Raw genomic sequence first — 17860 nt, 5'->3', positions numbered from 1 at the left:
GACAAAATAATGCAATTTGCAGCAACATGGGTAGAACTAGAGACTCATACTAAGTGAAGCAAGTCAAAAAGAGAAAGACAAATACCATATGATATCACTTATAACTGGAATCTAATATATGCACAAATGAAACTATCTATAGAAAAGAAATAAACTCATGGACATGGAGAACAGGCTTGTGGTTGCCAGGGGGAGAGAGTGGGACAGACTGGGAGTTTGGGATTAGTAGATGCAAACTATTCCATTTGGAGTGGATAAGCAATCAGATTCTGCTGAGTAGTACAGGGAACTACATCCAATCACTTGTGATGGAACATGATGGAAGATAATATGAGTAACTGGGTCACTTTGCTGTACAGTAGAAATTGCCAGAACACTGCAAATCAACTATAATTTAAAAAATTATTACAGTGGGAAAATAAAAAAAATTAAAAAAATTAAAAATTAGTAAATAAATACAATTTAGAGTTTTCAAAGTGGTTTCTTAAATAGTAACTCAACCTTCACACTAGGACATAGAGATTATACCCTAATTTTACACATGATGAAACAGGCTTAGAGAGGTTAAATTATTTGTCCAAGCCCATTTAACTGAAAAAAGGCACAGCCAGGACTCAAAATTCCTTACTTGTTTCATTGGTTCTACCTGCTGCTCTATAGAGCATTAGGAGGTAACATCAGCAAAAATGTCCATTAAAACCAACCCAATCCCAACAGCATAATCAGAAAACATATAAAGCATTCACTTAAAAAACGAGTTGTTGGGAGTTTCCATCATGGTGTAGCAATGAATCTGACTAGTATCCATGAGGATGCAGGTTTGATCCCTGGCCTTGTTCAGAGGGTTAAGGATCCACTGTTGCTGGCAGCTGTAGCTTGGATTCGACCCCTAGCCTCGGAACTCCCATATGCCTCGGGTGTGGCTCTAAAAAAGCAAAAAAGAAAAAAAAAAAGGAAAAGAAAAGAAAAGCGTTCTTTATACTAGTATTCCTCCAAGTATGATCTGGAGATGGGCTGGAGCTGGTCACAACAGCAATCAAACATGAGATTAGAACCTTGAAGCAAAATGTGAATCAAATACATTACAAAACACTGTTTAGTGCAACTGCCATTTTTATACAGCAAAACCTTCAGTGAGGTAAAAGACGCAATGCACTGATTTAGATTCTGGTCCAAGGCTTTTATCTCACATGGACCTGTCATTTGAGTAGCACTGGTTTATACCACAGGACTAGCTGCTTCTAGGCCTGAAACTTTCAAACAAATAAAAATGATGAAAACTTAAAAGCCCTATATTCTAGTTCTTCTATCATGTACAGATCAAAGTAGATTATAAACATGTTATCACCAATAATACAGTGAAATTACAATTTCACAGACAAACTCTATGGAATAGATTCCTATAATTAGCACTTTATCTCTAGAAACGTAATCAACTTTCAGCAACCCAATCAATGAAGCAGCAAATCAACCAGTCAGCTACATTTCTAAATATCTTTTATGTCCTCAGACCAAATTTGTACTACTCAAATCCTTACCAAGGAACCTATCTATATAATCCCTTTAATTTCTCTTTAAAGTATTAAGTACAGACATACCTCAGAGATACTGCAGATTCCTTCCGGACCACCAAAATAAAGCAAATATTGCAATGAAAACAGTCACATGAATTTTTTAGTTTCCCAGTGCATGTGAACATTATGTTTACACTGCACTGTAGTCTACTAGGGGTGCAAAAGCATCATGTTTAAAAAACAATGTACATGTCTTATTTTAAAAATACTTTATTGTGTTTTTTTGTTTGTTTGTTTGGTCTTTGGTCTTTTTAGGGCCGCACTCGTAGCACATGGAGGTTCCCAGGTGAGGGGTCTAATCGGAGCTGTTGCTGCCAGCCTACACCACAGCCACAGCAATGCTGGATCTAAGCCCTGTCTGCGACCTACACCACAGCTCAAGGCAACGCCAGATCCTTAGCCTACTGAGCAAGGCCAGGGATCAAACCCACAACCTCATGGTTCCTAGTTGGATTCGTTTCTGCTGCATCACGACGGGAACTCCTAAAAATACTTTATTGTTCAAAAAATGCTAACTATAATCTGAGCCTTCAATGAGTCATAATCTTTATGCTGGTAAAGAGTTTGAAATATTTTAAGAATTACCAAAATCTGACAGAGACAAGAATCACTCAAATGATGTTGGGAAAATGGTGCCAAGAGTTGTTCAACACAAGGCTTTCGCAATCCTTCCACACACCATCTGCAAAGCACCGTACAGCAAAGTGCTAATAAAACAAGGCCTGCCTGTAATGCAGTAATGCCCTTGACATCAAAACTAAGCTACAGGAATAAGTTTAAACAGCTTCAGAGTGACTATTCTCATGATTATACACGAGGTAATTCTCTTAATTTGTGCTTCTAACAAAATAAACAACTTAGATATCTAGATATACAGTTAACCCCTGAACAACATGGGTTTGAACTGCACAGGTCGCCTTATACATGGACGTTTTTCAATAAATATGTACTACAGTACTATAACAAGTACTATAACATCTGAAGTTCATTGAATCCATGTGTTCAAAACTAGATACGAGGGCCAACTGCAAAGTTATATGTGGATTTTCAACTGCATGGGGGATCAGTGCCCCTAACTCCCAGGCTGTTCAAGGGTCAACTGTACAGTGTTTTTTAACTAGGAAACTGCTATTACTTTTAACTTACTAAACAGAACTTCTGTTGTTTTATGAAGAGAAATAAAGGAAGTGGTAACTAAAGTACCCTGCCAAAGAGTATTGACCCTACCTAAATTACAATTTTGAAAAAGTCAAATATGATTGTGATTCCATATACTTTTTCACCCCCTTCTATATCTTTGTATAAAGTGCAACTTCAAAATATCCTCTCAAAAGTCTACCCAAATTTTAAAATGAATTCCAGTTTAGCAAGTGGCATTCTCAGAACACTGAATCTAACACAGCCAATGTTCCTATGTACAGTTGACCCCTGAACAACATGGTTGAAATGCATGGGTCCATTTATACAAGGACTTTTTCAATAAATACTACAGTACTACATAAATTCACAAATGTGGAATAACAGACAAGGAGAGTTAGCTATAATGTTATACATGGATTTGACTGCGTTTAGCTATAAAGTTATACATGGATTAGAAGCCCCTGGCCCCCATACTGTTCAACAGTCGACTGTACTACTTTGACCCAAAATGCAAATGGCCAACCATTAAGATTCTCTTGACATTGAAATTAAAACAAAAGAAAACAAAAACCAAAAAACCACTTTATGAAAACTAACTCCTTTCCTGTGACATGAAATATATAATATTCTTGATAAGTCTCACTTATCACCAGAGTCACAATCTCAGTGTATCACTCACGTAAGTGCTGCTAAAGATGAAGAACAGCACTAATGAGTGGTGATCCTACTGAGGGAAAAGCCCATTCAAGTGGGCTTGGGACCAGTGTTTCCATACAACTCTTCCAACCCTTCTAAGATTGACATTCATGTCAGAAATTTAGAGGTAATTCTTGCACGTAAAAATGCTTTCTGCTTCCCTTCCAATATTCAATGTAATTTTTACCATACCAGCTAAATAAAGAGAAATCAACTAGAAATACTATTAAACTTTTCCCCAAAGTCACCGATAACTATGGGTGGTAAAATTGCAAATAATTTTTATTTTCCTCTTTTCTTTCTTTTGTTCTAATTTTCAACAAATGCAAATACAAATTTTTTAAAAAGATTTTTCTGACTTTTATTTTAAATCTAGCCAAAAGAAGAAAATTATTGAATTTGGGGCTTAACTTTTTACACTAATCATACAATGAGGCCAAAAGCAATGTTTACTAAACTCGGTGATTGTTAATATGGACATGTAATAGAATGTTTTACAAACAACATGCGACACTCTTAACATTTTCTTAAATTAGTTATATATGTATTGCATGTGACCAACATAAGATGATCCTTGGACTAAATTAATATTCTTATGCATTTTCACCAATGAATTTTTCTTCTGAAAGAAACCGTCAGAATTAAAAAACAGAATAGAAACTAATCTGACACACAAATAGTTTCTCTGCATTATGAAAAAGACAGTATCACCGGTTCAAGATCCTGAACTCACCTCTTCCCAGATTCACTGGATATACAGTTAAATATGGAACAATTTCTCCTTACAAAAAAAAAACCTAAAGGCTAGTTGAGTGATGACTATATATTGGGCAAACAAGAAGAAAACGATATAAAAGCCTATAGGGTAGACAGAGACTCAATCTCATCTTAAACCTCTCCCATGGTATAGCAACCAACAACCAGAAGGGAACTCAAAATCTAGAGCTCTCTCTGAGGAGCAAAGGGCTCAAACCCCACAATGAACACCCCAACTTTTAAGACCTACACTTAAGAGATGAGCCTCCCAAACATCTAATTTTTGAAAGCCAATGGGTCGTATGTTCCAAGAGCCACAAAACAATAGCAATCTGAGAAATGCCTCCTATAGGGCTCTCGTGCCCATCCCAGAGCCCAGCTCAGAGGCAGCCAATCATGCCTAGAATTAAAGAGAAGGAGGCTCACCTACTTATATTAAAATCTTTGTCTGAGGGACAGGCATCTAACACACACATCTAGGAACCTGCTGGAACAGTCTGTGGGAACAAAGACTGGTAGGTATCACCTTTGCCATGCTCCAGTGCACTAGTCTCTCCAGGAAGGAAGCCCTTACACACATTTGGTATCCTGATTTTTTCAGCTGCTGCCCAGGATATGATTCTTGATTACCTGGCTCTGGAGGCCAGGAGAACTTGTAATCTGGGTCCCAAGGGAATATAACAGATGACACCCAGAAAGGAGCTCACACCCCTGTCTGGTGCCTGGATTTTTGTGACTGCTGTAGGAGACACCTCTACATCAATTGGCTCTGGTAAGTCAGTAGGGCCTTTATTTATGGTCCCTAAAGGACTGCAGCCCAAGAAGAAAGAGTTCATAAACAGCTACCATATCAAGGGAAGAGCAAGAGGCAACAGATCTGGGAGCTCAATCTGTCTGTGAAGGTGAACTATTAATTGATCATCATGACTGTTGCCTGAGGGGTGGGTTTCTGATTAAGCACTCATCTTGGGGTTGATAGTAATCCTGTCCAGAGACCTTGGAGGGCAGGTGCTATCTTTGCTCCCATACTCTGATGCCTCCAGTGTATCAGTATCTCCTAGAGGGTAGCTATATACACAGCTGGCACTTAGGGGACAAACCATGACTGCTCCAGTGACTAGAGGAGCTTGCATTCCTAGATCCCACAAGACTGTGGCAATGGGAGGAATAGTTCTTGGCAGGCTACCACCCCAGGGCACTGCACAGAAAGCATAATGAAGTACATTCCCCAGGTTTTCTATGAAAGACTCCTCTTTACTTGTTTTGACTCACATTTAGGGGCCTATGGAGCTGCCCTCAAGGAATGTAAGCTGTGAATACCATCTTGGCACTCTCCCTCTGCCTTGTGCCAGCACACTAGCATCACCCAGAAAACAGCTCTTTTGGAGCCCACATAGACACCTCCAGGTAACCTGGCTCTGAGAACCAATGTGGCTTACCCGTGCAGCCCCTCAGAACTGCATATATTTGCCTACTTTAAAAGCTGCTGCCTGAGGGTCCAGCCTCTAGTCAGTCTGAATCTAGGTGCCAAGATCCTCCACTTTGGGATAATGACAAGCCCTGGCATATCCTCAACTACTGGGAGTTATTAAAAGTATAACAGGCTTCCTGGACAAGCACAGAGGGTTGAAAGACAACGAGAAGCTGAAGTAAGGTTAAATAACAAGGTTGATCTCCTATAGAAGGCAAATCCTTCAAGACTAGAAGAGGCAGTTGTTTCACCTACTAGATAGAAACCAACAGAGTCAAGTAAAATGAAGCAACAGAGGAATATGTTCCAAATGAAATAACAAGATAAACCTCAGGGGGGAAAAAAAAACTGTAATTAAATGGAGGTAAGTAATTTACCTAATAAAGGGTTCAAACTAATGGTCATAAAGATGCTCATGAACTAGGGAGAACAATGGATAAGCACAGTGATAACTTCATCAAAGAGAATGGAAAAATATTAAGTAGAAGTCACAGAATTAAGAATCCCAAAACTGAACTGAAGAATACACCAAAGTAATTCAACAGCAGACTAGAAGAAGCAGAAGAAAGGATCAGTCAACTCGAAGACAAAGCTGTGGAATTCACCCAACCAAAGCAGCAAAAAGAAAAAAGAATGAAAAAAATGTGAAGAGCAACAAAAAGAAAAAAGAAGGAAAAAATGTGTAGAAAGGATGTATGGATCAACATCAAAGAGACTAACCTTCACTTTGTAGGACTCCTAAAAAGAGAAGAGAGAAAGGGGAAGAAATCTTATTTGGGGAAAAAAAAAAAAAAGGTTGAAAACTTTATTCACTTGGGGAAGAAAATAGACATCTAGATCCAGAAAACCCTGAGTGTTCAAAATAAGATGATGTCACATAAAAAAGACCCACACCAAAACACATTATAATTAAAATATCAAAAGTTAAAGACAAAAATCTGCAAGGCAAAAATGGCTCATTTTGTACAGGGAATCCTCATAAGACTATCAGCAGATTTTTCAGCACAAACTTTGCATGCCAGAAAACATGACGCATTCAAAGTGCTGAAAGAAGAAAACTTCCCACCAGGAATACTCTACCCAGCAAAGCTTCATTCAAATCAAAGGAGAGATAAAAATAGCTTTCCAAATAAATAAAACTTAAAGGAGTTTATCACCAATAAACTGAACGTACAAGAAATTTTAAAGGGACATCTTCAAGCTAAAAAGGAAGAACACAAATTAGTAACAAGAACACATATGAAAGACTAAGTCTCACTATAAAAGCAAATATATAGTAAAGGTAGTGGGTTAATTACTTATAAATCTAGTATAAAGGTTAAAAAACAAAACTGATATGATAATTAGCTAAAGGATACACAAGATAAAAATATGTAAAAATGTGAAATCAAAAACACAAAATGTGAGCGTAAATGTTGAGCTTTAGAGAAAGGAATAAAACTTCAGTTGTTATCAAGTTAAAATAGCCTGTTACAGATATAAATTCTTATATATAAGTCTCATGGTAACCAGGAAGCAAAAACCTATAGTAAGTATACAAAAGAAAAAGAGAAAGGGATATAAGCATACCACTACAGTAAGTCATCAAACCACAAAAGAAGCAAGCAAGAGAAGAAAGGAATGGAGAGGAACTACAAAAACTGCTAGAAAACAATTAAGAAAATACGATAGCACACACCTATCAATAATTACTTTAAACATAAATGGACTAAATCCTTCAACAAAAAGACATAGTGGCTGAAGGAATAAAAAGTAAAACACATCTATATATGCTGCCTACAAGAGACACACTTTAGAGGTAAGGACACAGAATGAAAGTGAATGGATGGAGAAAGACATTCCACACAAATGGAAGCCTAAAAGAAAGGTGGAGTAGCTATATTTATATAAGAAAAAAAAAGACTGTAAAAATACTTTAATAAATGTCAAAGAAGGACATATTATGACAAAGGGGTCAATCCCAATAAGAGAATATAACATTTATAAATATTTATAGACCCAACATGGGGGCACCTAAATATTATTAACACTATTAACACTATTATTAACAGACTTAAGGGAGCCACAGACAGCAATACAATAATAGGAGGAAACTTTAGTATCTCACTTACATCAACAGAAAGATCATTCAGACAGAAAATCAGTAAGGAAATATTGGCCTTAAATAACACGTTAGACCAGATGGACTTAACAGATATTTATTTATAGGACATTCCATCCAAAAGCAACTAAATCCTTCAACAAAAAGACATAGTGGCTGAAGGAATAAAAAGCAACAGAATATACATTTTTCTCAAGTGCATATGGAACATTTTCCAAGATAGTTCTCATGTTAGGCCACAGATCAAGTCTTAATAAATATAAGAGGACTAAAATCATATCAAGCATTTTTCCCAGTCACAATGGCATGGAATGAGAAATTATATGAAGAAAAAAGGAAAATACACAAATATGTGGGGATTAAACAACATGCTGCTGAATAACCAATGGGTTAAAGAAGACATCAAAAGAGAAATTTTAAAATACCTTGAGAAAAACAAAATGGAAATGTAGTATACCAAAATTTATGGGCTGTACCAAAAACAATTCTATGAAGGAAGTTCACAGTGATAAATATGTACTTAAGAAACAAGAAAAGTCTCAGACAAACAACCTAACTTTATACCTTAAGGAACTAGAAAAAGAAGAACAAAGCCCAACATTAGTAGAAGGGAAATACAGAGCAAAAGTAAACAAAATAGAGACTAAAAAGAAAACAAAAAAGATCAATGAAACTAAGAGATGGCTAGTTCTGTAAAAAGATAAATAAAATTGATAAAACTTTAGGTAGACTCACCCAGGAAAAGAAAAGACTCAAATAAGTCACAAATGAAGGAGATGTTACTATACCACAGAAATACAAAGAATCATAAAGACTACTATAAACCATTATGTGCCAACAAGTTGGACAAACTAGAAGTAATGGATAAACTCCTACAAACATATAAGCAACTAAGACTGAATCATGATGAGAAAGAAAATCTAAACAGACCAATTACTATCAAGGAGATTGAATCACTAATCAAAAACTCCCAACAAACAAAAGTCTAAGACCAGATGTTTCAATGGTGAATTCTACTAAACATTCAAAGAAGGAATGGTACCAATCCTTCTCAAATTCTTTCAAAAAATAGAAAAGGGAGGACCTTTTCTAAATACATTTTATGAGGCCAGTATTAGTCTGAAATCAAAACCAGAACAGAGTGCCAAAAAAAAAATTTTTTTAACAAGCTAATATGCCTGATGAACACAGATGCAAAAGTTCTCAACAAGATATCAGCAAACCAAATTCAGCAATAAATTAAAAGGATCACATACCATGATCAAGTGAGATTTATTCCAGAGGTGCAGGGATGATCCAACATCTATAAATCAATCAATGCAATATACCACATTAACACAAAAAATTATCTCAGTAGATGCATAAAAAGCATTTGACAAAATTCAAATCCATTTATGATAAATTCTCTCAACAAAGCAGGTGTAGAAGGAACATAACTCAACATAATTAAGGCTGTACAGACAAGCCTACAACTAACATCAGACTCATTGTTAAAAAGCTTATAGCTCTTCCTCTAAGATCAGGAACAAGACAAGGATGTCCACTCTCACCACTTTTATTCAACATAGTATTGGAAGTCCTAGCCAGAATAATTAGGCAAGAAAAAGAAATAAAAGGCATCCAAATTGGAAACAAAGAAGTAAAACTGTCACTGTTTGCAGATGGCATGAAACTATAGCTAGGAAACCCTAAATACTACACCACAAACTAATGGAACTAATAAATGAATTTAATAAAGTTGCAGGATACAATATCAATACACAAAAGTTGACTGTGTGTCTTTAAATAATAACAAACTATCAAAAAGAGAAATTAAGAAAGTAATCCCATTTATAACTGCATCAAAAAGAATAAAATACCTAAGAATAAACTTAATCAAGGAGGTAAAAGACCTGTAAACTGAAAACTATAAGACAGTAAAGAAATGGAAAAAAGATACAAATAAATGCAAAGATATTCTATGTTCATGGTTGAAAGAATTAATACTGTTAAAATGGTCATACTATCCAAAGCAATCTAAAGATTCAGCACAATCCCTATCAAAATTCCAATGGTGTTTTTCATAGAAATAGAATGAAAAAAGTCCTAAAATTTGTATGGAATTGAATAGCCGAAGTGATCTTGAGGAAGAACAAAGCTGGAGGCACCACGTTCTCTAATTTCAAAGAAATGTAATTTCAAAGAAATGTAATAAGGCTATTATTACATACAGCAATAGGGTATTAGCATAAAAACAGTGACTTAGATCAATGGAACAGAATAGCACAGAAATAAACCCGTATGTATACAGCCAATTAATTTATGACAAATAAGCCAAAAACATACAACAGGGAAAGTACAGTCTCTTCAATAAATGATGTCAGGAAAACTGTACAGCCACTTGCAAGAGAAGAAAGCTGGACTACTATCTTACACCATTCACAAAAATTAACTTAAAATGGATTAAAGACTTGAATATAAGACCTGAAACCATAAAACTCCTGGAAGAAAACAGGCAGTAAGCAGTAATCTTGATATAGGTCTTGTCAATGATATTTTGAATCTGATACCAATGGCAAAAGCAAAAGCAGCAAAAGCAAAATACACAAGTGGGACTAATTCAAACTAAAAAGCTTCTGCATAGCAAAGGAAACCATTAACAAAATGAAAAGGCAACTTAATGAATGGGAGGGAATAACTGCAAATCATGTATCTGACAAGGCGTTGATATCTAAAATATGCAAAGAACTCATACAATTCAATTGCAAAAAATGAAACTATCTAATGAAAAAAATGGGCAGAAGGTCCAAAAAGATATTTATCCAAAGAAAATACAAGTGCCCAACAGGTACATGAAAAGATGATCAACATCACTAATCATCAGGGAAATGCGAATCAAAACCACAAAGTGGAGTTTCCACTGTGGCACAGTGGGTTAAGAATCTGACTGCTGCGGCTTGGGGTGATGAAGAGGTATAGGTTTGATCCCCAGCCCAGTCGGTTAAAAAGGATCTGGCTTTGCTGCAGTTGCAGTGTAGCTCACAGCTGGGGCTTGGATTCAGTCCCTGGCCCAGGAACCTCCATACGCTGTACGTGTGGCCATAAAAATAAAACAAAATGAAAAAAAACAACAACAACCAAACAAACAAAGAGGTATCAACTCACACTTTGCAGAATGTCAGTTATCAAAAGGACAACAAATAACAAGTGTTGGCAATGATATGGACTAAAGGGAACCCTCGTGCACTATTGGTGAGACGGTGAATTGGTGCAACTGTTATGGAAAATAGTATGGTGATTCCTCAAAAATTAAAAATGGAACTACACACAATACAACAAGTCCACCTCTGGGTATTTATCTAAGAAAACAAACAAAAACCCCAACTAATTCAAAAAGTTATATGTACTCCAGGTTCACTGCAGTATTATTTATAATTAACCAAGATGTGGAAACAGATTAAGTATCTATTTAAAAAAAAAAAACTGTAGTACATATGTATATAGAATGCTATTCAGCTATTAAAAGAAAGAAAAGAAATGTTGCCATTTGCCTCAACATGGATGGACCTTGATAGCATTACCCTAAGTGAAATAATTCAGATAGACGGATACCCTATGATCTCTCTTACATGTGGAATCTACAAAAACAAAAAAAAGGAAAGAAAGAAAGAAAAAAAGAAGAAAAAAGTAAACAAAAAACAAGTTCGTAGATACAGAAAATGGATTTGTGGCTTTGAGAGATAAGGCTTCAGTGGGAGTGGAAGAAATAAGTGAACTTTGTTTTGCTTTAGTTTAAGTAAATTGAATTTCCAAAAACTTTTTAAATGCTTTCTTCAGAAATATTTAAGAAAACATATTCACTATAAAAGGCAAGGTAAAAATATCAAAAAGAGCAAGAAATCATCTGTTTTACCTCTTTGTGTTTCATATCCAACTGACTCCTGAGAGCCTTGAGTTCCCGTTCACGGACATCCAGGCAAGTTTCTAGAGCATGTGTCTGTCCTTCCCACTCAGATTTTTTATGAGCTACCATTATGTCAATCTGTTTCATGAGCTCCTGTAGTTCTGCTTCACAGGATGTCAAAAATCCCCTATAAATAAAAACAGACCATTAGGAACATAGAACATATATCCAACTGGCTTTTCATCTTTCACATGTAAACAAACACAGCAGATGTAAACCTACCCGAGGTGGAACAAGTCAACAAATCTATTATCAGAAGCAAAGAACAGGATCTCTGAGCTTCTCCTTTTAATGCTCATACAAGGTGATTACTTATTCCACAGAATAGTTTGTCTTCCTCTAATAGCCAACCTAAAGCCTAAGTCATTTGGTCAAATACAGGCTGATGTTTCAAGTCTGGCTTGTGGGTGAGACTTCCACAACTAGCAACTAGCTCTTTTGTAAAATGTTGAGGAAATTTTCAAGAGGAATCCAGGCAAGCATATGTCACCTTTTCAGCTGGCCAAAATAAAGCACTTTGGAAACAAGTAGGCTATCAGGAAAAATGACAGTACAATTTTCAGAGCTGTTTCAAGAAATTCATCCTTGAGCCAAATTCATTTTGACTATTTCCACCTGATTGTTAGAAACTTACTGCAACCTACATTACTGTTAACTTACTAATGTCCTTCGGTGTTTCAGGAGATGCCAGATATTGCAAAGGTGGGAAACAAAAGTGGACTAGCTGTACTGGATTCAAAGCAGTTTCCAGGAATGGCCACAGAGGTAACTACTAGGCCTTAAATACTTTTTTAAAAAAGCATTTGTTCCTAGTGTCACACAACTTCTATAGCCTTTCGCTTTTTTAAGAGTAGAAAACTTAAACTGGGATGAAGACAAGCCTCACATGGCTGAGATCAGGCAAACACCCCAAAGGGAGATGCTGTCCACAACATGACATGGTTCAGCCTAGCTTTTGCTCACACTTCTGCGTCTGTACCCAAGGCACAAAATAGTCAGAGGCTTAACTCAGACATGCCTTTTAAATTCATTGAGAAGCTTAAGGTCAAAAGCAAACTTACCCTTCATGTCCACGATTTTGTATTCCTTCCAACAAAGCCTCCATCACCAAATCCCCTTTGTTCTGGCAACTGGGAAAGTAAAAAAGTCAGGAGAAATTTTATGTTTTATGCTCTAACATTCCAACTTATAAACTTAAGAATGTGAAAGAAAGCATACAAGTAACGATGAGAAAATGCAGCACTTCTTAGGATGGAAGAATCCTAAGTGTAGAAGCAGTCAAGGAATGCCTCTTCAAAAACTACTAGATCCAAATATATTTTAAACTAGAAGAAAATAATCTAAAATGATATGAGTTGTTGTTGGCACTCCCTCTGCATGAGTGAAATCAAAATACCTCACTGTCACATCCCTACCTCTTCATATAAGGGTGGGCGTGGGTAGAGGTGGGGTGATCAAGCAGACGGACACTGCCACAAAATGAGAGGAAGAAATTTGGGGTCATACAGGTCAGAGGAAAAGTGTATTTTTGTTTTGTTTTGATAGCATAAAAAGGGTAAATGCCCTAGGCTTGAACTCCTTGGTCCATCATGGGAAATCCTATACACCTTCTAGATGACAGGCCCAAGAAGCTCCCAGAACAACCTTCCTTCCCTGGAAGGCTGCTATGTGGGCCCTCCCTCCTCTGCACTTCATTGCTCCTGGTTCTTAACAGGTTATTTCACAGGAGTTACACCACACTGGAAACTTTATTTTTATTCTTGGGGGGCACATTTTTTTTTTCCTTACTATTCAACCCTCCAGGGCAGAAAACCCGTTTTATTCATGCTTGCAGTTTCAGAGCATTTCAACCTGGCCTGTGATGAACTTACCTCCAACTCCCTTCCCTCTTTGACCTACCCCCTATGCAAACAGGTCATAGCTAGAGAACCCCAGAGAAGAGTCTACCAGAGAAAGAAGGGGAGATAAGACAGACTGGGACAGAAAGAGAGACACACCATAAAGAAAAGCAGGTGAGAAGGAAGGAGGGAAAAACACCCTTAAAATCAGACATGCCAATCAGTAGTACCTCCTATACGTTTCTCCTCTCATCACAAATCTTCAAACTGTTCATCAATGTCAAACTACTTTTCTCTCCTGAGAAACTGCTTTTTTCCTTAAACTTTCACAGCTCAACCCTGAATCAGTCTTTAGGTAATTCCCAAAGACTGTAGTGTGGAGGTTCTACTCCTTTGTTCTAATGCCTCATCTTCAAATTATATTACTCAGAGAAGAGGACTCCTCTAGTCAACAGAGAATTCAGTGTTACACTAACCACTAGATATACAGTGATGAAATAGCCCCTTTCAAGGAATTAATAGTCCTGTACGGGAAAGAAAAAATTAATCAAAATGGTCCCCTAGAGTGATAAGTGTAACGACAGAGGCATGCACAGGGTGTCCTAGAGACACCGGAGAATGAAAAGACTGGAAAATAGAACCACTGCACATTATTTACATCTATATCTAAAGTTACTAACAAGAGTATTAAATAACTATTCATACACAAGTATGGCGGAGGGAATTTTTTTTCCAGTTGGTTTATCCTTTGTATCACACCAACATTAGGCAAAATAAAAACCTAAAGAAAAAAGTTTTCATGTTCTACTCCACTTGCTGTCAGCAATAATATGGTCAATTACAACACAATACAGATTCTGTGTTTTGAGCCATTCTAGGGAACTGAGAGGCAGTACACAGTTCATGGTAGCAGGCAGATGGAGACAAGGCTAAAATCCTGCTCTGCTATCAACTAGCTTTTGTATCCTTTGAACTTCAGGTTTTGACTTTATAAAGTGAACGGCATGACCTATTTAATCTCCAATGTTTCTTCCAACTTTTTAATAAGATGCTAATGACCAATTACATGTCTACTGACATCATCTTCTGACAACTCTACATGGATATGTATTAAGTATATGGGAAAGTGCTATTCCTAAGGACAGTGCTACCGTACTAAATAACACATTTAGTAATATATACTAGTAACACAGATTTAGTAATGTATAATACGTTAATATATTTTCTGGATGACATTCTTCAGTAATTAGCAATATTTATAATAGAAGCTAAATGTCATTGAACGCTCAACTGTTCTGCCTTGTCTATATTGTCTAATTCGATCTTCAAAAAACTCATAAAAGACAGATACTATTACTTGGAGGAAACTGAGGCTTAGGAGGTTAAATAACTTGACTATGGTAAACTATAAATCACAGACCTAGAATTCAAACCCAGGCAGTGGAACTCCTAAGAGCCAGCCAATGTGAAATATTTACATATTTCACAGTATTCTAAATATTAAAATACAGCCGCATATCTTCTTTTGTTTAATAACGTTTTCTCGGCACAAACCAAATGGAAAAAGTTTGGACACAGGAAAAAAATACCAATTGAAGTATGGCATCACCACCATGGCCACCAGGTGGCAGTAGCACAAAGGTGAAAATAGTCCACATAGAGGAAAATAGTCATTTCAGAAATTAAAATCATGGTTTAAGACTAAACCTAGGAGACGTCTGTATTAAAAAACAAAACAAAACAAAACAAAAACCTAACTGGGGGTAGGGTGAGGGGAACCGGTACCATTCTCTTGGAAATAATCTTACTCATATATAATTTTTTTTAACAATACATTCACCACCTCCTTGATCAGCTGACAAACTATCATTTGTCATTCCCTAGGATTGAACAGGAAGGAAGCAGATTTTCTGTGGACTTTTCTGAGTTTCTCACAGCCATATCACTGATTCCTTTCCTGACCAACTGTATCCTCATTTAGCTCCATGCACTACATCACTTTGCCTTCTTTTTTGCTGGTGCCACGTGGTCAATTATGTAAAGTTCATTCTTTGTCCTTAATAAATACAAATTTAAGTAATTAAATTTGTAGCCTGATAAATCTGCTACTCCTTGCCACTAACATACAATGTTAATGCAATTAAATGGAAACTACAATTGGTAGAGGCCAATCTCAGTCATTTCTGCAGTTAGATTAAGATATCAACAAACAGAAGTTATTAATTATCTCTCCTCTAGAATGAAAACTGTGTTAAATCACCGAAATCTGGAATAGAATGGTTAAAAGAAATACAAGCTTTTATACCAAGTCTGGGAACCAGGGAAAACATACTTTAAATCACACAGGAAAAAGAATCCAGAGGGTATCTGATCATGGGCAAATCTTTTGAAATTCATTGACACATTGGAATATAAGAGCTAGAAAGGACCTGAGGCCTCCAATTTAATCTCTTCACTTTACGGATCAGGAAAAATATCCAGAGTATACGGCCACTCAAGAAATGGGACAGAGGAAGAAAATTAACGCTTTGGATAGAATCATGAATAAATGTGTACTAAGAGAAAGAATTTGCCTATTCATCAAGTCTCATTTAAAGGAGGATAACAATGTTTTGCCCCTGAGCTGCCTTGGTGTTATTATGAGTACGAAGACCTACAGCTATGTCAGATATAACACCACTGGTAAACTGTGGCTGCTCCAATAAACAATAAATGTCATTGATGCCTGCCCAGAAAGCTCCCTATTTAAACTTAAGCGGAAAAATTATCAGATAAAGTATTAAAGAAATTTTCCAAAGTAAAAATGAAATTTTAGGAGTTCCCCTCATGGGTGAGCAGAAACGAAGCTGACTAATATCCACGAGGACGCAGGGTTGATCGCTGGCCTTGCTCAGTGGGTTAAGGAACTGGCGTTGCCATGAGCTGTGGTGTAGGTCACAGACAAGGCTGGGATCTGGCATTGCTATGGCTGTGGTGTAGGCCGGAAGTTACAGCTCTGATTTGACCCCTAGCCTGGGAATCACCATAATGCGCTGGGTGCGGCCCTAAAAAACAAAAAAGAAAAAACAAAACAAAAACAAAAAAAAAAAAAGAAAGACATGTTAAAACACTGTCCAAACTTTGACTCAAAATTGGAAAGAATAAGAAAAAAAACTAAGAGACTAAGAAAACTGAGTAGATAAAAATACACATTTACACAGGAAAAATGCCTTCCGAAAAGTTGAAAGATAAAACATTTGAAAATTTTGTCACAAGGGGTTACATATTCAAAAAGAGCTGCTAAAAAATTGAAGGAAAAAAGCAATCTATAGAAAAATGGGCAGAAGATATAAACAAAGAATACAGAGAAAAAGAAATGCAAATGACCTTAAACAAATGAAAAGATGCTCAACCTAGCTCACAATAGGAGAAAAAGACATTTCAACTACACTGAATTACCCTCCATTCTGTATCAGATTAATGAAAAATTAAAAGTTTGACAATATACTCTGATGAGAAGGCTAAGGGAAAACAGGCATTCACATATTGTAGACAGGAGTTCCTGTTGTGGTGCAGCTGAAATGAATCTGACTAGGAAACATGAGGTTGAGGGTTCAATCCCTGGCCTCACTCAGTGGGTTAAGGATCCGGCGCTGCCATGAGCTGTGGTGTAGGTTGCAGATGCAGCTCAAATCTGGCATTGCTGAGGTTCTGGTGTAGGCCAGCAGCTATAGCTCTAGCCTGGGAACCTCCATATGCAATGGGTGTGGCCCTAAAAAAACAAGACAAAAAAAAAACCAAAAACACATATTGTAAGCAGGAATGCAAAATGGTACAATCATTACAGAGATTTTGGCAATACTTAGCAACTGATATACATGCATTTATATATTTTTGAATGGTTTTTGAAATATTTTATTATGACTGACCCACACACCAATTTGGGAAGATGAAATTGGCTCTTATTTCCAATCACTGATTTGGAAGTCTTTTAATCCAACAATGCCACTTCTAGGAATCTATCCCAAACATACTTTGGCAAGAATACAAAAAATACATGCAGAAGGATATATACTGCAGAAATATTTGCAATTGTAGGAAACAACACAAATGTCTTATCAGCAGGGGACTGGGTGCATACTCATCCACCAATGGAACAATACTAGGAAGCTATGAAAGGAGAAAAACATTCTACATACTTCTACTACATAATTCTACGGTGGGATCTATAGGGCATATAATATTAGATGAGAAAAGCAAGGTACAAAACATTATCTGCAAATACTACCTTTTATCTAACAAAGGGGGAAAATGACAGATATATAGTATATAAAGTATGTATCATGTTATGCATAACATATT

General features: G+C 36.6%; 1 protein-coding gene across 13 annotated transcripts in view; it reads right to left on the bottom strand.

The window, feature by feature from the left end:
* CEP63 (centrosomal protein 63) overlaps nt 1-17860 on the bottom strand; it is a 101466-nt gene that overhangs the window by 79062 nt on the left and 4544 nt on the right. For 11 of the 13 annotated variants that reach the window (XR_002337692.1, XM_005669858.3, XM_021069477.1 and 8 more), the window contains 2 exons: nt 12743-12811; nt 11631-11808 (listed from right to left, as the gene is read on the bottom strand). Coding sequence is in view for 12 of the 13 variants with exons in the window: in XM_021069474.1 (XP_020925133.1) it covers nt 11631-11808; nt 12743-12811 (247 nt within the window). In the remaining variant the exon portion in view is untranslated. Of the gene's footprint in view, nt 1-8994; nt 9042-11630; nt 11809-12742; nt 12812-17860 lie in introns of those variants that run through there. The other 2 variants (XM_013982035.2, XM_021069475.1) reach the window with 1 other exon arrangement.

Source organism: Sus scrofa, chromosome 13 (assembly GCF_000003025.6).
Source record: "Sus scrofa isolate TJ Tabasco breed Duroc chromosome 13, Sscrofa11.1, whole genome shotgun sequence".
NCBI classification, from domain to species: domain Eukaryota; kingdom Metazoa; phylum Chordata; class Mammalia; order Artiodactyla; family Suidae; genus Sus; species Sus scrofa.
Note: the sequence above shows the minus strand (reverse complement) of the source record. Positions and strands in the feature narration are given on the sequence as shown.